The sequence below is a fragment of the Periophthalmus magnuspinnatus genome, chromosome 15, assembly GCF_009829125.3.
Source record: "Periophthalmus magnuspinnatus isolate fPerMag1 chromosome 15, fPerMag1.2.pri, whole genome shotgun sequence".
NCBI lineage: Eukaryota > Metazoa > Chordata > Actinopteri > Gobiiformes > Gobiidae > Periophthalmus > Periophthalmus magnuspinnatus.
This window is the reverse complement of record NC_047140.1, coordinates 248,286-276,262: the sequence shown is the minus strand read 5'-3', so window position 1 is coordinate 276,262 and position 27,977 is coordinate 248,286. Positions and strand designations below refer to the sequence as shown.

Sequence of the window (27,977 nt, the reverse complement as noted above, 5' to 3'; positions counted from 1 at the left end):
TTATGCATCAGTGGTTAGAATTTGAGCTCTTTAGGCCGATCCATGTGTCCATGAGCGGGAATCAAAGAAACCGGAAGAAGGCATTATTCGGCAGCGGCATACAGTCAAACAGTGTGGAATTTGGCAAAAAACATGTATATCATATGAAAAGCCATGTGTGTAGATATGGCATGTGAAATCTGAGCTCATTTGGACCATAACTAGATACGTTTAGAAAACACGTGGCGAAAAATGTAGCAAATTTTCAACTTCTCGTCCATCATAAAGCAGTGCTTCAATTCATTTTTATGCTTTTTTCATCATGCTCTATCACTATTCTGATTTTTGTACATGTACTGAAACATTTACCAGCCTCCTCTCCCATAGGGGTCAACTTGTTGGTGGCACCATCGAGTCGGTGGGCATGGGACACTTTTGCAATGCTAAAATTATGAAGATCCTATACCGCCATGGGAGACTTTTCGTCGACGTTGTAAAAAATGCAGTTGTTTGGGCAGAAAAATGAAGAACAATATTAACTTGCTCTGTGGACCTGGGCTGTGTGGCCACGGCTCCATATGAGGGAGGTCCGTGGCTTTGCACCAGCAACCTGTTGCATAATGCAGCTATGATGTAACTGACTTTTTTGCACCTTTGGAGGCCTACAACAATTTGCCCAAGTTTCATGACAATCGGACAATGTTGTTTCTTTTACGGGTACGCATTATAGGGGGTGCTATTGTGTGGAGTGGCTATGTGCTTTTTTCTTAGTTCTGTTCATGTTTTGATTCTGCACCCATGGATACATCTAGAGCTGTGTAGGCCAATGCCTGTGAGTGTCAGACATTTTAAAAATAAGTTTTGTGGAATCTTTGTGCCCCTGGTGGCCAATCATGAGAAATGACCCATACTTGTAATATATATTTTTTTGCTTCTTTTCATGCATCCAATTTGTTCCCCAAATTTCACATCAACATCCAATCATGTTGACGTTTCATGTCTATGAAGCACGCATTAAAATGCATTACATTCAGGGCTAAATGACACATGAGTGATGTGAAATGGAGCTGTGTAGATCAATGCCTGTGCGTGCCAGACATTTTTCAATGATTTTTTTGGCATCAGTGCGCCCCCTGTGGCCAACTGTGAAAAATGACCCATGTCCGTAATAATTTTTTTTGCTTCGGATGCTTCCAATTTGTTCCCTAAATTTCGTAGGATTCCGATAATGTTGACATTTCATGTTTATGGTAGGGGGCGCTATAGTGTTCATTTTGATTAGACTTTATAGTGCATTCCATACCCCCATCATGCATATGTGATGTGAATGTGGGTTCTGTAGAACAATGCCTGTGGTCGTGAGATGACATAGAAAAAATAGGAAACAAAGGCGTTTTTGGCGGCAGCATACAGACGAACGGCGTGGAATTAGCCAAAAACGTGGATATCGTATGAAACCCCATGTGTGTAGATGTGGCATGTGAAATCTGAGCTCATGTAGACCAAAAACCTGGGACTAGATATGCTTTGAAAACACATGGCAAAAAATGGCCGACTTCCCGTCCGTCATAGAACAGTACTTCAATTCATTGTTATGCTTATTTCACCGTGTTGTATCACTGTTCCGATTTTTGTGCATGTATTCCAAAATTTACCAGCCTCTCCCATAGGTGTCAACTTCTAGGCGGTGCCATCGAGTCGGAGCCCATGGGACATTTTTTTGTCAAAACAATGAGGATAAGTGTAGTATTTACTGTTACATATAAATTAAAAATCCCAGTTTTATTATAGGTTTTCAATTTTAGCATTATCAAAATAGTAAGGGACAGTTTCAGAAATATTTTGCTGTACTTTGTCATGTCTAAGAATCATTCAGGATCCAGTTGGTTTTCTTGTTTTGGGATTTACTTTGAGATAATTTAATGGAAATGGGGATACCTTTGTGAACGGAGTGAGGGAGAAGATCAATTCTTAACATCTTCTCTATCTAGATTCTAGACAATCAGACACCAGTCAGTAGTCAATTTGTAACTGCTTGGAACCACTATTGTTACTCTATTTAAAAACAGATTGTTTGGAATTTCTCTCTCCAAAAGTATATAACTAAAACATTGCATAATTACATATATATTTTTTATTATAGCCACATGAGCTTTATTTCTATTCTATAATAATCATAACTGGATAAGACACTCCCCCTCTGTCCCGGGGCGAGATCGACTAGTGGCCAATCCAGGTACTGCAGTTCCCAGGAGCTTAGGCCCAGACATAATTCTTCCATAGAGCACAATGCATTTTTGGGGAATTCACCCTGCCAGAATTCGGCTGTCAGGGCATCCGCAGCTTTCACAAAGGTCTAATTTTGTAGGTATTCTTCTCTATCTTCACAGTATGAACATTAAAAATATTTAAATCCCCAAAGCGCCTAAAAGTTAGCTTTGTAAGATTCAGCCTTGCCCACTATGAGCCCGCACTAGCCCGTACTGAGGAAGTAATGCCCAAGAGAGAATTATTTTGGGGACCATGCGGCAATGAGTACAGGCCATTAAAAACAATACGACACCATCTTGGGTTCACCTTCCAGATTTTATACTTCCATGATCTGTGTGGTATCTGGCCTGCCATTTGTTATCAGGTCCATGTTCCCCTTCCTATCTTTTGTAAGGGTTAAGGCACAGAGGTGACAAAGGTCATAGGCTCACACTGAGAGGTATGGGTGCAATATATTGGAATTGCTAAGTCTTGGGACCTAACGCCTGAAAAAAAACATCATGTGTCAAGGGGCCGTCCTATAGTTCTATGGTTCTGTAGACAATAAATATAGGTGAGTTTCTTTGTTCGTGGTCTTTCTCACATTGGCTCAGAGAATACCCACACTCTGTCTGTAATTGGCATATACTCTGTAATAAATAGCATTACAGTATCAGAGCTTGTCTTTTGGGTCATTTCCTGAATATATCCCACTCCGGACCACCGGGCTACTACTAAATGTGAGCTGCGGTATGCAAATTAAACTACATCTGCATCCACAACTTTGTACGATGGATCTATTCAGATATCTGGACAAGGTACTACTGCTTAGAACTGTCTCGAGTTGGACTAGTGGCCACTCTTTGGTACTACAACGAAAAACTTCCTGCTCAGAAGTGATTTTTCTCATAGAGCGCACACTGCTCCTGTTCGGCTGACAGGGCACCTATGACTTTCAAAAAGGTCGAATTTTGTGGCGATTTTGACCTTTTTTCAGATCATAATATTTTACTTAGCTCAAAATCCTTTAGGTGTCTTAAAAACAGCTTTTTAACCGTGAGCTTCGGCCTCGCGTTCCTCCGCTCTAGCCACTCACTCTGATTGGCCACAGCTGTCACATGGTGCGAGGACCCGTGGTCCTTGTGTGCGTTAGCCTGCGTTCGCTTGGTCGGTGGGTAGGAAAGCCACAGGACGTACCTAGCTGCTAAAGGCTAATCTAGAGACATGCGCCATTGAGCTCGACCATGGTTCTGCTCGGCACCTTGACTTGAATGGGCAGCCATATTTAGGCCCTTGGGCCTGGTCTGTACCTGGGAGTACACGAGTACAGATCTATGGTTCAGTGTCTGCATAATGGGAATTGAAAAACGGCCATTGATCAGGCCCCCCAGTTAAACGTCACTTCCGCCACCCCCTTAACAAACCAAGATGGCGGCTGTGGTGGAGAGAGTTGATGGATGTGTTGGGTCGTTGGATTCGAACACGATTGCGCCCAGACAGTCGGGTTCTCCCGCGGACCCATCCCACCAAAATAACCCGCTGTTGGGATTACCTATTGTGGCAATAGAGACGATTCTCAACTTTCTTTCTTACGATGAAATCAGCCTTCTGCGTTCGGTAGGTGACAAAAACAATCCAGATGCAGGAACAAAGTTAATGCTAATTACAAGCATGTTAGTATTTTATACTGCGCACCATAGACATAGCCCTAAATAAGATGAAAATGTATGCAGCGCACTGTGTTAGTGTGAGTGCTCGTCAGTGAGCGTTGTGTCATGGCAAATAAGTGTGGTGCCAAAGTTCCCCAATGCTGCTCACGACTCCTGACTCCAGGGTTCTCGTGATGAAAAATAGCGCTTGTTGGGATTCAAGAACTCATGGTGATACTGTACTGGTTCTCTGAGAAATCGGCTTCACATTTTCTCCCCGAAAAGTTTCGGAAATTTGATCTGCTTGCTCGACATTCCCACTTATGTCGGTTCCGTCTGAATGATAATTGCTATTTGGGGTTCTTAACTCACCTCAGTTTAGACGGCGTGTATACATGCAGTACGTCTGCTCTGGTTGAATGTTTTGGTGTTTGTCTGCCCCTTCGCCAGGTGTGTAAACGCTTGGACATGATCTGCCAGCGTTTGCTGAACCAGGGCTTCCTGAAGGTGGAGAGGTACCACAGTCTCTGCCAAAGGCAGGTCAAAGCCCAGTTGCCCAGGTCAGTTACTGCACTTATATTTGACCAGTATGGGGGCATGATTAAATTACTTTTTGAGTTTTTTTGTTTATTTGTTCATGGTCAATGGTATAAGGATCTCTATGTTTTTGGGTTTTTTTTAGAATAGCTAGCGTCAATAACCAAGGTAGTTGAGACCTAAAAGAGAGCAAAAATAGTCAGCTGTATTCAACTTAAACAGACTACAAGACCATAAGAGCAGAACATGCAGAATGTTGATGTCTTGTCTTGGGATTAGGAATGAAATCATGAAGTCTTTGCTCTACTTTTGTGGATAAAGTGAAATTTTCAGATGTTTTGGATATAAAGTTATAAGTGTTACACTCAAACTATATATAAACATGTCTCCTTTACTATGTAATTATCTACTGATTAATTCAAATGTGAAATTTGCAACTGTTATTGATAAGGTTATAATGGTCTTTATGTTTATGTTTAACCCATTTAATAAAGATAATCTACATGCTTACGCAATTTAATGATGAAATGCTTTTTGATTTCTTGCAGACGAGAGTCAGAGAGGAGGAACCATTCTTTGGCCCGTCATGCAGACATCCTGGCTGCAGTGGAGACTCGGCTCTCTCTTCTCAACATGACCTTCATGAAATATGTTGACTCCAACTTGTGCTGCTTCATACCTGGAAAGGTCAATTCCTTGTTTGTGAAATTCCTACAGCACAGTTGTTGAAAATAAGTCCAACATCACAAATTATATCATTCACTATTTTCATAAAATAAATGACTTGCAAGAAAAAAAGAACCAAGAATGGCTTTCAGAATAATTTTATATATCACTCTGCTTAGCGGGATAGTCGGAATCAAAACTTCTGTTCATTTTGTTCTGCACTTTACCAACAGGTCATTGATGAGATTTACCGTGTGCTGAGGTACGTAAACTCTACTCGTGCTCCTCAGCGGGCACATGAGGTGCTACAAGAGCTGCGAGACATCTCCTCCATGGCCATGGAGTACTTTGATGAGAAGATTGTTCCCATCTTAAAGAAGAAGCTGCCAGGAGCTGAACTCACTGGTCGTATAATTGGCACTGTGCAAGGTAAACTAAGACTTACAATATTTTTTATTGAAAATTGTCATTATTGTAATATTGCTTGTGTTTTTCTATTGTATTATTTACTTAATCAATTCCTAGTATCATTCCGTGTATCTATAAGGTTTGTCCAAGTTTGATTTCATCCTAATCGAATGTTCATTTCAGTGGCTGGTCCTTCCACCTCCCTGACTACCATGTCTCTTCTGGCCAAAAATACGCCATCCCGCTCAGAGATGACCAAAGTGCAACAACAGGTGAAAGTGAATGGTGCGTCCATGACCGCTCTGCGCAGAGAGATGCAAGAGATCCGTGTGAAACAGCTGGAGCAACAGAAACAGCTGCAAGACCAGGAGCAGAAACTCCTGGAGCAGAGTCAGGTGATGGCAGAGCAGAATGCACGGCTTGCAGAGCTGGAACACAAGCTCCGAGAGCTGCTGGACAGTAGTGCAGCTGCAATGGGGGGGTCTCAGCCTGCCTCTGCTGCCCCCTCCACATCCACCTCCTCCCCTGCAGGTAACGTGGCCACTGTAATATTGGCAGGAAATGCCAGTCCATCTGTGGCCACAGACCAGGATAGACCCCTCAAACGCACACGTAAAGGCTCAGAGCTGCCCCGGCACTCGAAACGCCTGCGCAACAAAAAATAATAATAAAAAAACAAAGCCGTTGGACTGATCACTCGTGTACTCGACACATCCCCCACCCTCAGAAGTCATAAGTCCCCCCCTCCCAAGTCAATGTTCTGTCATATTTTCCTGACCACTTCTTATCGTTTTTGTATGTGTTTTTTTTCTTTTTGATAATTTGGATGAAATGTCATAGATTGGCATTTTGCAACTTGTCTTTTGCCATGTGCAGAAAAGCACAACTAATCTCTTTTCATGATATTGAAAGAACAACTGCAGCACTGTTGAGAGTACTATCCTTCACGGTGGTGTGCTTGGGCCACGCGTGAACACGACGGCATACTCTATACAGCCACTCTTGGTCTCAAAATAGTGAACCAAGAATTCAGTAAATACAACTAAATTTTGGGCATACTGAGGCTGTTCTGTGGAGATGTCTGTGTAATCAAGCAGTTGTCAAGGTCTGATCCATAGTAAAAGCCAAAGTTAGAGTTTCACTCATACAACATTTTGTCCAGTTGACAGAATTAACTTTGGCTTTTACTATGTTCTGTGGAGCGCACCAACTATGTGTGGGACTACCCTAAGAGTCACCCAGCGTTTTGTGCATGGTCTGTGTCCAGTACCTAAAACCTAAAATTGACTGAATAAAAAGGTTACTGCCTATAGTTCAAATATGGTCCCTCTGTACAGCAGCACTACATCACCTGAATATCATATGTCATAGACTTGTTGCCGGTGGGATTACTTTAGAAGGGTCAAATTTCTCTTCAGTCTAATAATTAATTTTTTTATTTTTTTTTATTTAGAAGGCTTTACTGGCATGGTCATTTTGTGAAAAAGGTTGAGAAGCAGTTGACATAAATGTGTGAAAACACAGTATGCAGTCATATATATAATCTAGTGTCTTATTTTGAGACTGCGTCTCAGTTTAGAAAACTGTACTGTAATCTCTGTAATTTAAAACTGTAGATTGTGAATGATCTCATTTATGTATACCAAGAAGAAGTATCTTCAAAGTTTGCCTATTTGTGGCCAACTGTGATTTTGTTGCACACTATTGTTAAAATGTACAAATGGGAAAAAACAAATAAAACAACTCATCAATTGATAGTCTCTATTTACTATATTTGTTAAGCTTTTAGAGCCTTGACCTATTTTGATGAACAAATCGAGTCAAATGTATTTATAAAGCACATTTAAAAACAATCACTGCTACCCAAAGTATAGAACTTTGGGCAGCAGTGGTTGCCCAAAGTGCTATACAATATAAAGTACAAACTTACACATCAAAACATGAACAGGGTTGTGAAATATACAGTTGAGCCCTTTTTAAACATTTTTGGAGATTTTCATATTTAGATGGTTTGGACACATAGGCCTAAAAAAAGTGTTTTGTTTTTTTTTTTGTTAGAGCCAAGTGTCTGAAGACAAAAAAACAGATGTCACAAGAGGGCATCTGAACTGCCAATGGTTAGGACTGGAGCAGTCTATAAGCCAATAACAGATGGGGTCAGCCCAAATTATTATTGTTAAATGCAGATTTTTGCTGAAATATAGTGAGTTGTAGGGTCTACTCACATTGCATGTGTGTGTACATGTGAGTGAAACAGTGAGACTGCATGTGTCTGTGTGTAGGTTGTATGGTTGGGGTGGTTGGGTAGAAAGGCAGGTGGGGCTGTTTAATGACTGTAAAGCACGTTGTTACATTTTTGTATGAAAAGCGCTTTATAAATAAAGTTTGGTTTGATAACCACGTTTAACAATAGTCTACATGTTAATGTATATTTTTGGATATTGCTTTGAAAGTAGAAATATAATAATTAAAGGAAAACTTTGTTCCCCATTATCTCGTATGACATCTAAAAGAGAAATGCTATAAAGAAGCCTCTTGGTCTTTATTTCTAAATAAATGGAATGCTTTTCATAACTACAGTACTGCGAAGTGCGGGAGGCCTCGCCCTCTTCAGGCGGGGGCGGTCCCAGGCGCCGCCGCTCCGAGCAGCAGCGACACGAATTACACGGGAACGGAGACGTGTTCAGGGTACAATCAATGGTGAGAAGACACGCAAACACCTAAAATTCTCGGCCAACAGCTATTTACCTGGAAAAATACTTAACCGAACACCGCCATGGGTAACCGTGTTCCGCGTGAGGACTACGAATGGGTGTACACAGACCAGCCTCACGCCGACAGGAGGAAACAGATCCTCGGTAAGCTAACTTTAGCTTCGCCTTTAGCAAGGTTCACATAAACTGGAAATATAATATTAATATGTATATTAATACAGAAGTAGCGGCACAATTGACTTTGTACGCGTAACTAGGTAGAACATTGGGAACTAAATATATTGTTGCGTGAATTTGTTTGATTATTGACTGCAGTTATGGAGTACTAGTGCTAGCTAACGGTTTTTTTAAGCAAGACAGGAAAATAAATATGTCAACGAGGTCAGTAAAACAGAACTTTTATGCACTGGATTAGTTTAGGGTATATGTCACACATAGAGATTTACACTGGCCTTTAATATTGAGTATTAAAATGCACATTTTCTGCGTTGTTTGAAGATTTGACGTGCAGTTGCCACTCCCTGAAGCAGCGCCCTGTTACGTGACTGCACGTGCACTTAACGGACTTCAACCACTTACACTACACTGACTTTCATGCAGACTTTTACGCAGAAATGTGTGGTTTTTAGTTATTTTTGTTGTATATCTAACTCACCATGTATTGTAAGAAATTAACTGACCTTTCTGCTCTACGATTGAATAACCCAACTGTACCGAAACAGGGTTTAGTGCGGACCAAGCATTAGAGTTAAATTATTGACTGTGACACTGGCGGAACAGTGTGTGGATTGAGTGGGGCCTGATATCTGTATTTGCGTGTTTAGCAGTAGTCACATGGCACTCTGCTTTTGAGGGCCTGCTGGGCCTTGTGTGACTGCCTGTTTAACATGAGTAAATACAACAAAATGTCACTGATTACCCCGCCACAGGACTATGTTTATGTGAGAAGGAGTCAGCAGTTCTCTATAAACCAGAAGTCTCAAACTCGCGGCCGGAGAGACGATATTTTGTGGCCCACAGGACAATATTTAGTTTAATGTTAGTGTAGCATTACCATGTTGCATGTAGAAAGTGCCATCAAATCAGTAAACTCCAAACACACGTATCACTCGCACTGTGTCCTCCCGTCACAAAAGACTCAATAACAATGTATATCCATAAAATCCACAAGAATTAGCATATTCCCTCATGTATGTTAAAAGCAGCGATGATGTTTGAGAAGATTTTAACTAACATTTTTATTGTGGAATACCAGATGTGGCCCAGCGTCACCCAAACTCCGGCTCCTGCGGCCCCCAGATAATTTGAGTTTGAGACCCCTGTTCTAAACGTATTATTTTTTAATTACATTGTTTTGCTAAACTATCAGCTAACGTGTGTAATCAGTCAGTTCTTGCTGCGCTGTGTTGACTTGTACCAAGGTCATCTGGAATGGCCTACCTGTTGACTTTCCACCAGTCAACCTGTTGTAACAAATAATAAAGTGTAGATAAAGCTGTGTTTTCATGCACACTGACCTCTAGAACACCTGTCTCCAACATGAAGAACTTGATTTTGGAGATTTGTACCTCCCAACCATTTCTTCTTCATGATGACGCTATATTTGTTATAAAAAAAATGAAAATATCTGAAAACTAACCTTTTTTTTTTTTCACAGCCAAATATCCAGAGATCAAGTCACTGATGGGCCCTGACCCAAGGCTCAAATGGATTGTGTGTTTGATGGTTGCCATCCAGTTTCTAGCCTTCTATCTGATCAAAGACCTGGACTGGAAGTGGGTCTTGTTCTGGACTTATACATTTGGAAGCTGTGTCAACCACTCTATGACACTTGCTATTCATGAAATCTCTCATAACACAGCTTTTGGAAACAACAAGGCAATGTGGAATCGTTACTTTGCTATGTTTGCAAACCTGCCTATTGGCCTGCCATATTCAGCCTCTTTCAAGCGCTACCACCTGGACCATCATCGCTACCTGGGTGGAGATGGGGTGGATGTGGACATCCCCACAGAGTTTGAAGGCTGGTTCTTCTGCACCCGTTTTCGCAAGTTCATCTGGATCATTCTGCAGCCACTTTTCTATGCCGTACGGCCACTGTGCATCAACCCCAAGCCCATCTCTCAACTGGAGATTACCAACCTACTCATCCAGACCAGCTTCAATGTTCTACTGTTCTGGCTGTGGGGGGCTAAGCCTGTGGTCTACATGCTTGCTGGCTCATTGTTGGGGATGGGCCTGCACCCCATCTCTGGTCATTTCATTGCAGAGCACTACATGTTCCTTAAAGGCCATGAGACCTACTCATATTATGGGTCACTCAACCTGCTGACGTTCAATGTGGGCTACCATAACGAGCACCACGACTTCCCAAGCATCCCCGGACGCAGGCTGCCCATGGTAAGTGCATGATGCGAGTATCTGACCCTAGTCACTTTCCAACCCATCCTCTTAATCTTTTTCATATGCCATTAAACTATCTCTAATGCAGTGGTTTTATGGCCAATAGTTAGTGCAACACAGCAGTATTAGCCTCTCAGTGTTGCATGTTTGTTACATTTGTTCCCAGGTAAAGAAGATTGCTGCAGAGTACTATGAAGGCCTGCCCCAGTATACGTCGTGGGTCAGAGTTCTGTACGACTTTATCATGGATGACACACTTAGTCCATACTCCCGCGTCAAGAGAAAACTCAAAGGAGACGTTAAACAGGAGTAAACCGAAAAAATACCAACCCTCCTCCTCTTACAGCTCTGTTCTGCCACAGTCTCACAGAACCTGGCAGACTTGAACTGTATAAAGCAGGCTGAGTGCAACATCTAGGGTACAAGCCTGAGTGACACAATTGCAGGACTAAAGTCAATTCTATTCTGGGACTAATTTATTGCTTTCACTTTTTTTTTTTGACACTTACTAAAATATATGATGTAACTAGAGCATTTAATCTTTAACATGTTTGCTGCCATCCATTTGTCGACATGTTTTGACAAATTTAGATAAATTAAGATTAATTAGAATGTTTTAAAGGCAAAAAGTTAAGTAGCCCAAACACCTGTTGAACTTTGAACTTGTGTCCATTGCTGCCACAGCTGTTTTGAAAGATAAACTGAGTGGACTCTTGCTGATTGTTTGAGCTGTTTTGATGACCCCATGCACATGTCCAGGTGTTACTGATTAAGTGCCTTCTGTTCATTCCTCAGATGTATGTATTAAAAAGATTTAAAGTCGCATGTACGAGTTATGTTGTTCAGAAGCATTTGTTCCACTTTAATTTAGTTTAAATTTAAACATACCCAGCAATTTAAATCTATATCTTTAAATAATTTGTCTCTCAGTCTCACTTGAACAACTTAGTTGGATGTAAAAATTTTATTCTATGTAAACTAATAAAATTATATTTATTTTACTTTAGATGCATTTGTCAATATGCCAGGTACAAAACAAAATTTATATGCCTAATCCCTTTTCAACTAAAATATGTTCACAGCTTCAGAAGCCTCCTGTTCCACTTGTAAGGATGTTTTCTCCCTCGTGTATGCTCTTGTTTGTTGTGAAGACCAGCTGATGCAAACTGCTCTTGATGTTTAAGACTAGTCATAACTTAAATCAATCGTGAGAAGACACGCAAACTCATCCACTTGAATCTTGAGCCCTCTGCACTAATAACTTTTGTGCCCAGTGTGGAGCAGGCATAATCCTGGGACAGCATTATAAACAAGTGGACCGTTAGATGCTTTAGGGTAGTATTGTGAACAGCTTTGTGAATGAGCAGCTTTTATGCAACCATCAATCTTCTTCTGCTTATCCTGTGCTGGGTCACAGGGGTAGCAGTCTAAGCAGGGACTCCCAGACTTCCTCCACCCCAGACATGTCCTCCAGCTCTTCCGGTAGGACCCCAAGGTGTTTCCAGGCCAGCTGAGAGACAGTCCCTCCAGCGTGTCCTGGGTGTTCCCCGGGGCCTGCTCCTGGTGGGACATGCCCAGAACACCTTCCTAGGGAGGCATCCTGAGCAGATGCCCGAGCCACCTCAGCTGGCTCCTCTCGACTTGTAGGAGCAGCGTCTCTACTCCAGGCTCCTCAACCTATATCTAAGGAAGCACCCAGCCACTCTGCGGAGGAGCTCTGGGTAGTGTCCTTTCGGTCATTACCCAGAGCTCATGACCATAGGTGAGGGTAGGAATGTAGATTGACTGGTAAATCGAGAGCTTTGCCTTTTATGCAACCTTTTGTTAAAATTACTGTAGATCAGAGTCAGATTGAGCTGATACTAGGAGGAACGAGAAGAGGCCTGCACTCTGATACAGTGCTAGTGCATGGGCATCTGTTAGACCCAGCATTGTAGCCTTGTGAATGAGCAGCTTTTGCACCAATCCTGATCTGTTCCAAACTGTAGCAGTCAGACAGAGCTGAAGGGGAGGGGTGCGCGAGAGCCTGGGAGTGCATCCGGATTGTGTGGCAACAGTGGCAGGTACTGTTGTGACTTGAATGAGAATGAATGAACATCCCGTTCCGATGTATAAGCACACACTCAAAAATACCTTTTATATGGTTTAGAATTGATCAAGTTTGTCAACTACATTGTATTTTCGCATTTGAGTGCTTGTATGCAACTATTATGTGGGTTCTGCCAAAGTGACTTTGTCCCAAACCCACCTATTATTTCAGCAACGTCTGACTTACAAATTAAACACTGTTAAACACTCAGGGATTGTGCATGTCTGGGCTGTTTTTAGTTTCTGTTAAACAGACTTGAGACACATAAAAAGTACAAACAAAACTTGTTATGGCTTATTTTAATAAAAAAATATTGAAGTTTGCCTTGTGGAGTAGGAGATCTGGGTCTTATGTGCTGAGAGACTCCTGGAGCCGCTCATACATCTGACGATCCTGCACACAGCACATTTATAAATCTAGGTTAGAAAATGCAGACGAATGATGACTCGACCCACCACATCACCACTACTCCCTGAAGTAAAAAAATAAAATGATCAGAAGCACAAGTCAGGCCAAAGGTCACAAGAAAAAAAGATAGAAAAACTTACCTTTTTAGACACCGAGGGACGAACTTTCTTGAACGCATTTTCAAAATTCTGCTTATTCACTTTGATGTTAACTACATGGTTCTGACCTGAGAACAAGAGATACTGATCAGTATGCTTGATTTTATTAGTCCTTTACTTAACCACAAATGTTCCTCTGAGATTTACATGCACCTAAGTGCAATTTTCCACTTAGTCTTAGATTGAGAATAAAGCCAGCCCATACTCACCATCTGTGAGCAATGAAGAATTGTGGGCCTTGAGATAGGTATTTAGAGCATTGACAGACGCCTCTCTCACTAAAGCGGTAAGGTCGGCTCCACTAGAACACAAATACTCGCTTATTTATGTTCATCAAACCTATCATGGGTCACTTAGGGCACACTCACGTGAAGCAGTCACAGCGCTCGTCAAATGCTATGTCTTCCAAGTTGACGTCTTGGTCCAGCTCAGGCCGGGTCCCCCCCTGAAAACACAGCAGACCAACAAGAAGGTCTTCAATAAATTATATTTTTTGGTGTTTTTTATCAAATGTAGAAAATTGCACGTGAAGCAGATTTTTTTTAGCGTAGTGATTATTCCTCTTAAATATATATGCTTTGGTTCAGCAGATGAGTGGAAAGAGGAGTGTAGAGCATAATAGATGGAAAAGTGATGATTATGAGAAAACAGTCAACTATGATTGAATGCAGCACAGAATGTGGAGCAGTTGGGAGGCAGACCCACAGGCAGAAAGATTAATCAAATGATCTTTTTTTCAAAAGGGAGTGTCATATTTAATGTACCTTGGTAACAGTAAGGAGAATGGCATGCCGATCAGTTGCCGGTGGCAGACCCACGTACAGAGTTTTATCAAGACGACCAGGTCTGAGTATGGCTGGGTCAATAATATCTTAAAAAACAAAACAGTCTTTTCAGGCCTATTATACAGGGATTAAATTAAAGACATTCCAAATGTTTGGATGACCCACCCCAAAAAACAGTCCTAATTTAAAGTAGATCTGCAGCCACACAGATGTGCCCAGAACACATAACCCACCTGGTCTATTAGTGGCAGCCATGATGTACACTTGCCGCCGTGTTTCCAAACCATCCATCTCAGTCAGCAGCTGGTTGACCACACGCACACTTGCCCCGGACTAAGAAATATGAACAAAAAATTAAATCATAAAACAGAATTCATTACCTTGTAATTCTGTTCAGAATTTATACAAGACGCTCAATTATCATGAAAAATATAAAATCTGTTAACTGGACAAAATGTAGGAGTGAAGACGTTTCGCTTCTCATCCAAGCCGCTTCTTCAGTTCTGGTCAGATTACTGGTGAACACGGCCTTATAATTACCTAAATGGAGGCGCTAACTACATTGAAACTGAAAACACCCATTGTTTACAGTTTGTTTGTAGGCTAGGTTACAGTTTGTTTGTAGGCTAGGGAACTGTAAACATAGTTTTATAGTATCTTTTATGTGTCAAAATTCTACAAAACTCACTTGCCATTTTCCCATATGCAGTATATATATATATATCACAAAATGTATCCAGTTATGGATGTGTACCTCGTTTCCGGATCGTCGAGGGCATAAAGCATCAATCTCATCAAAGAAGATGACACATGGAGCGGAGTTACGTCCCCTCTGAAAGACCTGCCTGACAGCGCGCTCGCTCTCTCCCACATACTGCATATACACAGACAGAGCCCACTGAGTCACAGCACACAGGCACACCGATGTCAGACAGCACTGTGACTTACCATGTTCAGCAGCTCTGGGCCCTTGACAGAAATGAAGTTCAAGCCTGACTCATTGGCCAGAGCCTGTTTCAGGACAGGAGAGCACAATTAAACTATTGGCTTCAGCCTTGTACATAATCCCACTTCTCCAAAAACAGTTGCTATAAATTATGAGTAACCATGTTTAAAACTTTACAGTGTGCATAGGTTTCACCTTAGCAAGTAATGTCTTGCCACATCCTGGTGGTCCAGCCAGCAGTACTCCTGAAGGAGCACTAAGCCCCAAGGCCTTGAACTGTTCTGGGGAGCGAACAGGGGCCTGTCAAGTACACATATATAAAATGAGTTCATGTTTTATATATTAAAATTTTATTAATTGTAACTGAATATTTATGGAGGAGGGCAGGAGGCAAATCCAACCAGTGAGGTGCTTGTTGAAACATCTAATAAGCAGCCCAAAACACTAATATTTAAATTATTTGACATAATCTGTCTATATTCTGTTTGCGGTGTGCATTGTAAAGTTGTTACAATGTAACTTGTAAGTGTAATTTTGCATCTCACCAATATGGCCATGGTGAGTTCGTCTCGGACATCCCTTAATGCCCCAATGTCATCCCACGTCACATCGGGGACAGTGGCGAAGCCCTCCCTTTTGGCCGAGGGCTGGACACTGGGAAGTGAAGACTTAAAGTCTGACATGATGATGGACAGTCCAGATAGCTCCTCTTCTGACAACCGCTCTGAATTCTTCAGGAGCTGCAACAAGTGGCAGAGCTCCCCCTGCTAATAATAATGATTATTATGACATTAGACTTGTAACACCCAGCTACACCCATCAGGGTGGATGTTCACACTGCATGATCACTATCTGATCATTACTTTGTTAAATGTATACACACACACATATATACACACACGGACAAAAATTATTAGTAGCCTTTGGTTAATGAAGAAAAACTCACAATGGTCACAGAAATAACTTGAATCTGACAAAAGTAATAATGATTAAAATTTTTATGAAATTTAACTAGTTGCTTTTCAAGACATTGCTTTTCAACAATGCTTCAACAGAAAATTAACTCATGAAACAGGCCTGAACAAAAATGATGGTACCCCTAGAAAAGACTGAAAATAATGTGACCAAAGGGACATATTAATCCAAGATGTGTCCACTAATTAGCATCACAGGTGTCTACAATCTTGTAATCAGTCAGTGGGCCTATAAATAGGGCTACATGAAGTCACTGTGCTGTTTGCTTCCTCTGCTGACATGGCGTGTACCACACTCATCATGGACCAAAGGAAAGAGTTGTCTCAGGAGATCAGAAAGAAAATTATAGACAAGCATGTTAAAGGTAAAGGCTATAAGACCCTGTCCAAGCAGCTTGATGTTTCTGTGACTACAGTTTCACATATTATTCAGACATTTAAGATCCATGGGACTGTAGCCAACCTCCCTGGACATGGCTGCAGGAGGAAAATTTATGACAAATCAAAGATACGAATGGTAACAAAGGAGCCGGGAAAAACCTCTAAAGAGATAAAAGGCGAACTTTAAAGTACAAGGAACAACGGTGTCAGGTTGCTCCATCATTGTTTAAGCCAAAGTGGAGTTAACGGGAGATGACCAGGGAGGACACCATTGTTGAAAACAAGTCATTAAAAAAAGACAGATTGGATTTTGCCAAACTACATGTTGACAAGCCACAAAGCTTCTGGGAGAATGTCCTATGGACAGATGAGACAAAAATGGAACTTTTTGCCAAGGCACATCAGCTCTATGTTCACAGATGGAAAAATGAAGCATATCAAGAAAGAACACTGTCCCTACTGTGAAACATGGATGAGGCTCTGTTATGGTTCTGGGGCTGCTTTGCTGCATCTGATACAGGGTGTGCCTTGAATCTGTGCAGGGTACAATGAAATCTCAAAACTATCAAGGGATTCTAGAGAGAAATGTTAAGAAAAGTTAAGGGTACCATAATTTTTGTCCAGGCCTGTTTCCTGAGTTAATTTTTTTAAATTATTCTGTTGAAGCATGGTTGAAAAGCAATGTCTGACTTTCATTGGTTAAATTTTATTTGTTATTACTTTAGCCAGATTCAAGTTATTTCTGTGAGTTTGTCTTTCATTAACTGACAGTTGCCAATAATTTTGTCCACATGTATATGGACAAAACACACACACACCCACATTATTTTTAAAGATCTGTGGCCTTTTGAGTTCTCAATTTGTTATGTAGTGTCCCATAAATCTAATGCTGGCAATCTACCTGTGCAGGTGTAGGCTTGACATCAGTCGACACAGTGGAATCTGAGGGGCACTCCCGTGATTTCTGACTGTTGTCTGTCGACTCCTCTTGAGTCTGGGCTTCCCTTGAGTGAGTGTCCAGGAAAGCTCTGTTGACAGCGCACATGGCTGCTTCTCGACACAGTGCCATCAGGTCTGCCCCAACATACCCTGGAGTGAGCCGCGCCAGCTGCCCATAATCAATATCCTCAGACAGCCTCAACTTTCGACACAATGTCTTCAGAATTCTGAAGCACAGTACGTTACAGATGCTGATCAAAAGATCCATATACTGCGGGTAGTATGCTAGACATTTTAAGTATATTTGTATCATAAACTATACTATATATGCTACTTGTCCCACTGTTGTAAACTCATTTAATTCTGTGTCTATCCTACACCTAAGAGTGTGTCTAACCTGAAGCGTGCAGATTCGTTCGGGATACCGAGGCAGATCTCTCTGTCGAAGCGCCCTGCTCTGCGTAATGCAGGGTCCAGAGAGTCAGGACGATTAGTAGCTCCAATCACCAGTATCTGGGCTGTTACTGTTAAACTGTTCAGGTCTAGATATAACAACAAATAACTTAGTTACAGCTCAATCTCAATATTATGATGTCTATAAAAATCAGCATACCATCCATGCAGGTGAGGAGCTGAGCCACAATTCTCCTCTCCATGTCTTTGGAGGCCACCTCCCTTTTGGGAGTGATGGCATCAATCTCGTCAATGAAGAGGATGCACGGAGAGGCACTCTGTGTGAAACCAAACAAGCTGCAGTTGAAAGAAAACCCAACAATACTATTAAAAATAATACTTAAAAAACTATTACGGAAGACAGACTGACCACTGCATTGTCAAAGAGCTCCCTCATCTTCTGTTCTGACTCTCCTGACACTCCTGACACCAGCTCTGGAGCAGACACTTTTAGCAGGGGCAGCCCAAGCTCCTAATGGTAGTAGACAGATATTACTTTTATCCCATATCTCAATAAGTAAGTAGTTGCAGTTTACTCACGCCTGCAACAGCCTGAGCCAGCAGAGTCTTTCCACAGCCTGGGGGCCCATGGAGCAGGAAGCCCCTGGGAGGAACCATTCCCAGCTGCTGGTACAGCTCTGGGTGTCGCATGTGAAGGAGCAGCTTACACACATCCTGTAACGTGGAAAACATTCAAAAGCAGGTAGTATGCAAAAGATTAGAATACAGTGTAAAAATACACATCAGTGTTTTAGTATCATGTCATGGCTGTGGAAAAATCACTGAACCCCTCCAAAAAGACGAAATTTAAGTCGTGAGACCTAATAAAAATGCGTATGACAAAATGATGCACACATTGCATGAACAGAGGAGACAAGTTCAGGAAACAGAGCAGAATTATGTTTGTGCAGTGGATATAGACACAACAATTAGTGACTTGGATAGTGACTTGGATAAATTAAAATGAATGTGAAATCTTCAACAATTAATATACTACATGACTGGGTCAAATAATAACTCATTCTTTGACACGGAGGATGGGATTTGGGAACAAAATGACAATGACTGTACCCATAATATACTGAATGAGACTGACCCTGACAATAACCTCTTCAGTGCACTGACAGGAAACTGTAAATATCATGACTTGAAAGAAAGTATCCTGCCTTATAAAGATAATCTATAATACATTTTAATAGTCGGAGTTTAAACGCACATTTCCTTGAAATACAAAATTATCTCCAGCAACTAAATGTATCATTTGACATTATTGCTATTTCTGAAACATGGCTGCGAGATTAATCAAATAATGAATTTATTTTGGACAATTACATAATATATAACACTAAAAGGAAACATAAAAGTGGTGGGGGTGTGGCCATTTATGTCCATCAAAGTCTTAAAAGCAAACAGATTGACAACATGTCAGTAGCAATTGACAACCTTTTCGAATGTATCACTGTTGAAATTGAAATGTGCAAAACTAAGAATTTACGGGTGAGTTGCATTTATAGGGCTCCTGATTCAAATATAGACCTTTTTACTGAAACAGTTGAAAAGTTATTTTCAAATCCTTATGAGAAAGATCTAATTCTCTGTGGGGACTTCAACATTGATGTGTTGAAAGCGAACTCTCAGAGCCTAATTGAACATTTTGTTAATACAATGTATAGTATGATGCTGCACCCGAAAATAACCAGACCAACGAGAGTGACTGTACACAGTGCTACATTAATTGATAATTTTTTCACAAATATCATCAATGAAAATGACTAGTGGAATATTAATCAATGATATTACTGACCACCTACCGATTTTTATGCTTTTTGAGGTTAACATCAAAAAAACATTCCAGTATGATACAAACACAGGTAATTATAGAAGGAAAGTGTCAAGTGAATCCATAAATGCTCTCAAGCAAAGTCTTAAGTCTCAAAAATGGGGAAAAACTCTAAACGCAAGTGACGTAGACACTGCATATAATAATTTTATAATCGATTTTAAATCATGTCTTGACCTCCATTGTCCTATGTTAAAAACAAAGCATATCAAACAAAAACAATGTAACCCATGGATGACGAGTGGCCTGGTTAACGCCTGTAAAAAGAAAAATATGCTATATAAAAAATTCATTAAGACTAAAACCAAGGAATCTGAAAATAGATACAAAAAGTATAAAAATAAATGAACAGATATAATGAGGAAATGTAAGAAAAACTACTATAGGACTTTGCTTGACAGCAACAAAAACAATATTAAAGGTTTCTGGAAAGTATTAAATGAGATCATTGGTGCAAGGCCAAAAAACAATTGCATTGCTGAATATTATAAACACAATGATAAGACAATCGTAAACATGCAAGAAGTGGCTGAAGGATTCAATAAGTACTTTGTCGAGATTGGGCCAGAACTTGCCAAATCAATTCAACCGCCTAGCAATACCCAGGGTGGACAAGCTGCTTTCTGCAGAAATCTAAACTCGAGTTCCTTTTTCCTCAGCCCTGTCGATGAGCTGGAGATCCTGCAGGTTGTGGGTCAGTTCAAGGGCAAAAAATCACAGGATTGTGATGGCTTGGATATGAGCTTAATTAAACACGTCATACATGAAATTGTTAAACCATTTAAAAACACATTTGTAACTTGTCTTTTGTAACCGCTAGATTCCCATCAAAAATGAAAATTGCAAAAGTACTGCCAATATTTAAAAATGGTGACAAACATTATTTTGTTAATTACAGACCTATCTCTCTGCTACCTCAGCTATCAAAAATTCTTGAAAAACTTTTCAGTGATAGACTCAACAACTATATCAATAAAAACAATCTTCTACACGAAAGCCAATACGGCTTTAGAGAAAACCGTTCCACTTCTCTTGCAATGATCGACTTGGTTGAGGAGGTGAGCAATTGTATAGAAAAAAATAAATATGCTCTTGCAATTTTTATTGACCTAAAAAAGGCATTTGATACGATTGATCACTCGATCTTAATCCATAAATTAGAAAAAAAATTGAATACGTGGCTACCCACTGCATTGGCTCATATCTTATCTATCAAACAGAATGCAATTTGTCCAGATGGGCAAGTATTCTTCCACTCTGAGGCACATCACTTGCGGTGTGCCTCAGGGTTCTATACTTGGCCCAATTCTCTTCCTACTATATATCAATGACCTGTGTTCGATCTCCAAAAAGCTTAAATTGGTGCTCTTTGCCGATGACACTACAATTCTGTGCTCTGGGAAAAACCTGCAACAGTTGATGGAAGAGGTCTCCAGGGAAATGAATAAACTAAAAGAATGGTTTGACTGTAATAAATTGTCGCTAAATTTGAAAAAACTAAATTCATGGTACTAGGTAACAATAAAATTGACACTGAACTCAAGATGACTATAAATAATGAAATCATTGAATGTGTGAGTGAACATAATTTCCTTGGAGTTATTCTTGACCATAAACTTTGCTGGAAGCCTCAATTAACTGCAGTAAAAAACAAGATAGCCAAATCCATCGCAATTATGAGGAAATCTAAATGTTTGCTGGATGAAAGAGCATTTTATACTGTATATTGTACATTAATATTGCCTTATCTTAACTACTGTATAGAGGTGTGGGGAAATACTTATAAAACAAATATTAATATTATATCCATTCTTCAAAAAAAGGCAATACGGATAACTCATAATGCTGGGTACAGGGAACATACAAACCCTCTGTTTCTTAAGTCAAAAATAATTAAATTTGAAGATCTAATCAAATTCAAAACTCTACAAATTGTATATAAAGCACGATACAATCTGCTCCCAAATAATATCCAAGGCATGTTTCAAATTAGAGATAATAAATACAATCTGAGGGGACAAATGAATTTTAAGAAACAGTGTGTTCGTACTACCCTAAAAAGTATGTTCATTACCCGACGTGGAGTTGATCTTTGGAATGAATTGGAAGAAAATTTAAAATGTAGTAACTCTCTAGTAAACTTCAAACGACTGTACAGATTAAACATATTCAAAAACTATGCTACTAAAGAAGGATCATAGTAAAACTATGAATACTCATCAATTTGTTGGTTGTTAACAATTCTCTGTCATTCATTATCTACTGCCGCAATGTACTTTGTATGAACTGCAATTTAGCGAGTCTTTAATCTACGTACACATTATGCGCACACATTACATGCATGCACATGCACACCCGGTGTGCATGTGTTTGAATGATACACACATACACTTTACTTGCATACACATGCACATGCACACCCGGTGTGTGTGGGCATGTGTATGGATGTTATACACATACACACTACATACATACACACACACATACGCACGCACAGATGGTGAAGGAATGTATCTATGTTTGCTACTGCAATGAAATCTCAATGGTGTGACTTAGTTAAATATGGGGGGTAAGCGCTCACAAGTATTTTACTTCTGCTTACTCCTTTTGAGCATTGTACAAAACTTGGGATTTGGGTGTACACTGTTTTGTTTTTGTTTGTTTTTATTATGTCTGCTCAAATAAACAATATTCATTCATTCATTCAACAGAACCAGGGCTCTGCTCACACCAGAGTATCTCAGGTTTTCCATAGGTCTGTACTGATGTATGGTAATTGAATTACAGGTTTTGTTTAAAAATGTCAAATGAAACAAATTAAACTGTATATTCCCAGTTTCCCTTGTTCAAATGTAATTATTGAGAGAAAATATGACTTATTTAGATAGCTCCCAAGTTCAGAAAATGTATGTTCTGAAAAAAAAAAAAAAAAAGGAGTAATTGTAACTGACAGCTTGTTTTATTCAATAGCTCATTCGTTATTAATAATTATTATTGCAAGTGCCAAGTTAAATCATAATTTAACAAATGTTAACTGAGAACTTTTGAGTGAAAAGGTTGTTTTGGGATCTATGTGTGAGAACAGGACATTCCTATCTGAAGGAGTGTGGTTCCATCACACAGCGTCTTATGTGCTGGTATGCGTCTTAATGGGGGACATGAAATGGAAATTACTGCTTGGCAGAAATTACGCATGTTTAATGCATGTGTCCGTCACGCCCCAAAGAGAAGAAATAACATCCTAATTCTACATTTAAAATGTGTTAAGGCATTCACCTTTAATGTTTCTTCATTTCCTCCAACATCTTCAAATGTCAGAGCAGGATACTGCAGTTCAATAGATTTTTTTGCTAAACAGAAACAGGGGTAAGAAAACCACCAGTTGACAAATCATTAAACAGGAGCAGAATACCTTTTTTGTTAACAGGTTGAGAGTCTTCAGATTCAGTAATTGCATTTGTCCTCTTTCTGGACTTCTTCTGAGACTTTCCAGAAACATTCTTCTAGTCACAAATTACAAGGGTTTCTCATACAACAAAAATTCTATGTCAGTTTAAATACATGGGTAATAACAGTTCTGGCTGCTTACCTGAACTGTATCCTCGCCACACAGGTCAATGAGAGATGTGATTTTGTTGGGGTCTTTGTCGATAAACCAGCCCTGGTTGGTGCTCAGTGGGGCTGGGTTGCTACTCGTGCCTTCTGTGGACTCGGCACCTTTTCTGTACAGGCTGGTTAGAGAGCTGTTTATATGGTTGGTTTGCTGTGGGGCAAAACAGAACCCTCAGACTTAGCGTTTCTGACTGATATAATATATATATATATATAAATATCAGAGACTGTAGGCTCTGTTAAGACTGCAGCGTGTTCTCAGCAGCAAATATTTTTAGAAGATTTAGTGTTACTGATTTTTATTAACTCCATTAAAGGCACAGTATCATTATTTCCTTCAATAAGCCATAACTCCTTACCATATTCCCCAGAACAATCTCATCTTCCTCGTCGCTGTCAGACAACATGTTGGAGCTCTCTCTGTGGACACAAAGATTATTTGTATAGTACGTTGTTACCCACACACACACCACAGTAACTGGCACTAGAACTGTGAGTACACTAGCAGCTTTACCCGATGTTGCTCTGGCTGTGCTTGGCTTTTTTAACCAAGTGTTTGCTTTCCAGCTCATTGAGGTCAGAATCCTGAGTAATGGACCGGTACACTGCAAAATACAGAGCACAGTGGTTTTATATTTGTACTGAACATACATCATCTTGTGTAATTACACAGACAAACTCATCTTTTCTTATTGGTTTAGGTTATATCTTACAGGTCTAAGCCTTTGGCTGTTTTTAAGTAAAATAATCAGACTAATATTAGAACAAACTGACCAATACCATTACCATTAGATACCATTAACATATGATTACCTTTTTCCACCTGTATCCTGAAGGCTGTCTTATTTCTTCTGCCATAGTCCATTCTTTGGAAAAAAAATAAACAAAACAACAAACAATAAACTCAAAACTGTGAAATCTAGGTCTATGGGATTAATATATTACACAAGCAAAAGGGTGTGGTTGAATAGGACCACTTATTGTGTATGTGCAGGTTTAAAAGTTTTGTCCAGATATATTTTATTGGATACACATTCTATTTCTAATGCATGCTTAAGGGTCCTGTATTGCACAAAACTAACTCTTGTGAGCTTTAACCCATGTTCTAATGCTCCTCAAAAACATACCTGGAGTTTTGTTTAGTTTCATTCAGACATGTTTGAGTAACTGTTTATTATTAGTCTGTCTACAACTCCAAAGCTTAAAATTCTCTGTTCCATTTCGTGATATCACGTAGCTTACATTTAGTTCACTCAAGATTGGTAATTCCAGGACGGTGGAGCACTTCCTACATTACCACATGACATTAGAAGGTGGAAGAGTGTCTTCTGTTTGAGAGAAGAACTCTAAATGCAGGGTTTGTATGTTAAACATGTGTGAATGAAACAAAACACAACTTCAGGTACGATAATGAGGAAACTTTTTTTTTTTTTAAAGAAAATAGCGTAATATGGGGTGTTTAAGTTGTCTTGGTCTTGTCCTGGTGGACGTTGTTGGAAAGTCAGGAAGGGGTACTTGGTGTGAAAAGTGAGACTTACTGGTGTACGTCAAACAAAAACTAGTATTAATAACCCTAATGGACTGCAATACCCTGAGAGGAATGTGAGGAAGCTGACAATTACTGTTCAGATGCTAAAAAAGAATTGTGGGTGTAATTAAATATTAAACCTTGGATACTGCTCTCAAAGAGAATTACATTATATTTTCTTTTCAGTTTTGAATGTAAGTGGCGACAGTGGCTCAGTGGTTAGAGTGTTGGTCCCCCAACCCGAAGGTCGGAGGATCGAGTCCCGCTCAGACCAAGTTGTGTCCTTAGGCAAGACACTTCACCCACATTGCCTAGTATGAAAGTGGTGTGTGCGTGAATGATAGGTGGTGGTCGGAGGGGCCGATGGCGCAGATTGGCATTATTATTATTAATTTTGGACACCATATTTAGATCTTTATCTCTAGATGGGAAAAAACTAGCCTTCCTGAACAAAGCGGTTTTCCCACAAATTGAAGATAATTTACAAAAGGTTTGACTCTTGCACTTGCCCATATACTTTCTGCAGCTCCTGAGCCACTTGCGACAGATCCACATACTGACTGCTGCTTGATGCCAAGTGCTGAAAGAGTTGAGCATAGCATTACACCTGCTGATATATGGAATCATATATTATTACTAAAAAGAACACTTTAAATTCCCAATTATGTACTACTACTTGCGTCCTGGTGTTAGCTCTTACATGAAGCACTTCAGCTCTGTATTTAGTGAGGCTTTAAACACCCATGACAGCCTATGGTACCTGTTGCAGCCGGTGTCTGAGCCGTGGGTCCACACCTCCTCCGCTCCTGTTCCTCATGAAAGGTGCTTCTCTTCACCTGTAGATGTCCAAATCTCAATTAGTGATGGGACTTTCGGATCTTTTAGGGAATTGAAATATTTTGGATCCATTCATTCAAAGAGCCGTTCAAAAAACTTCTACAATGTATTTATATGACAGAAGCCAAAGTGAGAACTCCTTTTTTAACTACAAAATAATCACTGAGATACACGACCAAGGCTCAGATGTGTTTGAAATGGGTCAAACTGAGAGTGGGAGAGTGTTTACCCTTTGAAATTATGAATAATCTAAATAAATTGCTGCACTACAATAATAATAATAATTTTTAAATCTAACTGATATTATGGTGCCACATATACAGCTCTCACTCGTGTTTCCTCGGCTCATGTGGTGATTCTTGTGATGGTTTAGGGTTAATTAGTAAAAAATACATACAAATTAGAAGGAAAAAGATTCAGTTCTTTAAAAAACTCTGATCCGGAACGGCGGGAAAAAATAAAAATAAAATAAAATCATAACTAGACAGATTACCCAGTACTGGAAGAGGTAAAATGATTGAAAAGCAAAGTAAAGAAGAAATCAGCAGGAGCAAGAGAGGATGCACGCTGCACTCTTCAGAAGTTTTACTCTTTATCTAGACCGAGAACCAAGTGATCTTAGAAAAAGGAAAGCGACGAGTCCAGATGCAGCAGGAACATTCAGACAGTCTCATGTGAACCAGGGGCAAACACACGAGCAAACACACGAGCCAATGAACAAAACAAAACAACTAAACAACAAAGTGTGACCCCGCAGAGCTGCAGGCTGAGCCCGGGCCGAAAACTGTGGCAAAAGCTGCTGCGCTTCAGATGTATAAATGCATACCTGGTGTTTGTAGACACTTTAGAGGCGAGCCTGGTGTGGGATTATCGTAGTGCGAAAACTACAGCACTGCGGAAACAAAAGCCACTACATCCAGGTCCTCATCTTCTTGCGATTCCCCACAGTCTCGAGGCACAGTGCTGCCTTTGCCGGTTGGGAGGGTGCACAACAGCTTTTGTCTACTCGCAAACATTATCATGTGCTTCTGTCCACTGTCTACTCCCCTGGTTAAATACAGAGTATGCCACTGATGATAGCTCAACTGTGAGTAGGTAAGGCTTGGTCACTTAATTTCCATTTAAAAGAAACAAGTAAATGACTTTGTTCACTATCCATTGATCTGGTTTTTGGCCATAAAATCAATAGTCTGCATAGGTTTTATAGTGACAATAGAAACCAGGAGGTTTAATATTAACAGCATTGTGCAAATGCTCTTAATCTCACATATTCTGAGTTTCTTATTAAAGCAGAGATAGGTCACGTCTCATTTCTTTCCTCACCTCATTCTCTCATTGATTCTTCTCCTCAATTCTGCAGGAAATAAGAGAGGAAGTCCCAGCGGAGACACAGCAAGGAGAGAAAAGATGAACAGGAGGAGACCAAAGCTGAGGGTTAATGAGAAAGTCTTTTCTCATGCGCTGGTTTTGTGTGTAGTGTCCAAGTAGCAGTCATCTCTCAGCCAATTATAGGTTTCATGTGGGACTGCTGACTAACTGACAATCCGATTGTGAGACACTATGCAAGTTGGCCTATTGAACTATCTACAAATGGGCCTGAAGCGTGAAGACAGTGCCCAGCCAACATTACATTGTGGGGCCTAGGTAGGTATAATATATGGGGTTACGTGGGCTTCTTAAATGAGCCCCAAGTGGGGCTTATGTGGGCCTCTTCAACCCAGGTATCACCCATACAGGTCCCACTTTACATTGCAAAGGTGAATGCCTCTGGATTATTTGACTTTTATTTATTTATTACAGATTAGTGTATTATTAAGTTGTTAAGCTTTTTTCTAGGGTCTATGGAAGGAAAAAATACATCAGCATACAGCTTCGACAACATTTTAACATACTGCAGTGTTCTGGTGTAAGGAAATGAGCTCCATTTCTTCTGGTTGTTTATTTTCTGCTACTGTAGGCCATAACCGGTGTTGGGCATCTTACTTCAAAAATGTAATTAGTTATAGTTACAAGTTACTTCTCCCAAAAAGTAACTGAGTTAGTAACTCAGTTACTTATTATGTTAAAACAATAAAAACACAACATATGTGAACCTTTACAGATTGCAGAGGCATACATAGAAAAAAAAGAAAAGCTTACACAGTTTCACTGTTACACTGAACAAAGATATTTAAAGACAAACAACCTTCACATATCAATATGGCTTTTTTTATTCAAGCTTTTGGAAATAGTAGATAGTAGCAGAATTCTAATTGCTTAATTAAAACTGAAAAAAGCAAAGATGTATAAGAAAATTTACTTTTGTTAATATAAAATTTGCCAAATATAATAATAACGAATCACGTGAGGTTACACTCAGAGGAGGCGGGGCCTACCGCAAATAACGTGACTGTTACGCTTATAGGAGGCGGGCCTACCTAC

General features: G+C 40.1%; 3 protein-coding genes across 3 annotated transcripts; 2 read left to right on the top strand and 1 right to left on the bottom strand.

Annotated features, from left to right (window-relative positions):
* Positions 1 to 3,352: 3,352 nt before the first annotated feature.
* On the top strand, positions 3,353 to 7,246 carry fbxo28 (F-box protein 28). The gene is made up of 5 exons (XM_033979819.2): positions 3,353 to 3,846; positions 4,329 to 4,438; positions 4,964 to 5,102; positions 5,315 to 5,510; positions 5,673 to 7,246. Exons 1-5 carry the CDS (start codon positions 3,658 to 3,660, stop codon positions 6,152 to 6,154), a joined length of 1,116 nt encoding a protein of 371 aa, XP_033835710.1. The 5' UTR covers positions 3,353 to 3,657; the 3' UTR covers positions 6,155 to 7,246.
* Positions 7,247 to 8,122: 876 nt separating this feature from the next.
* On the top strand, positions 8,123 to 12,927 carry degs1 (delta(4)-desaturase, sphingolipid 1). The gene is made up of 3 exons (XM_033979724.2): positions 8,123 to 8,347; positions 9,861 to 10,603; positions 10,773 to 12,927. The coding sequence occupies exons 1-3, from the start codon at positions 8,266 to 8,268 to the stop codon at positions 10,917 to 10,919; spliced, it is 972 nt and encodes a 323-aa protein (XP_033835615.1). The 5' UTR covers positions 8,123 to 8,265; the 3' UTR covers positions 10,920 to 12,927.
* Positions 12,928 to 12,974: 47 nt separating this feature from the next.
* nvl (nuclear VCP like) lies at positions 12,975 to 26,458 on the bottom strand. The gene is made up of 24 exons (XM_033979871.2): positions 26,383 to 26,458; positions 25,480 to 25,555; positions 25,229 to 25,299; positions 24,005 to 24,057; positions 23,706 to 23,796; positions 23,551 to 23,611; positions 23,169 to 23,342; positions 22,992 to 23,082; positions 22,856 to 22,929; positions 18,280 to 18,414; positions 18,110 to 18,211; positions 17,900 to 18,017; positions 17,684 to 17,828; positions 17,249 to 17,513; positions 15,538 to 15,759; positions 15,188 to 15,292; positions 14,995 to 15,057; positions 14,801 to 14,920; positions 14,280 to 14,379; positions 14,026 to 14,132; positions 13,630 to 13,706; positions 13,471 to 13,562; positions 13,244 to 13,329; positions 12,975 to 13,088 (listed from the first exon to the last, which is right to left on the bottom strand). The coding sequence occupies exons 2-24, from the start codon at positions 25,534 to 25,536 to the stop codon at positions 13,044 to 13,046; spliced, it is 2,454 nt and encodes an 817-aa protein (XP_033835762.1). The 5' UTR covers positions 25,537 to 25,555; positions 26,383 to 26,458; the 3' UTR covers positions 12,975 to 13,043.
* Positions 26,459 to 27,977: the final 1,519 nt, after the last annotated feature.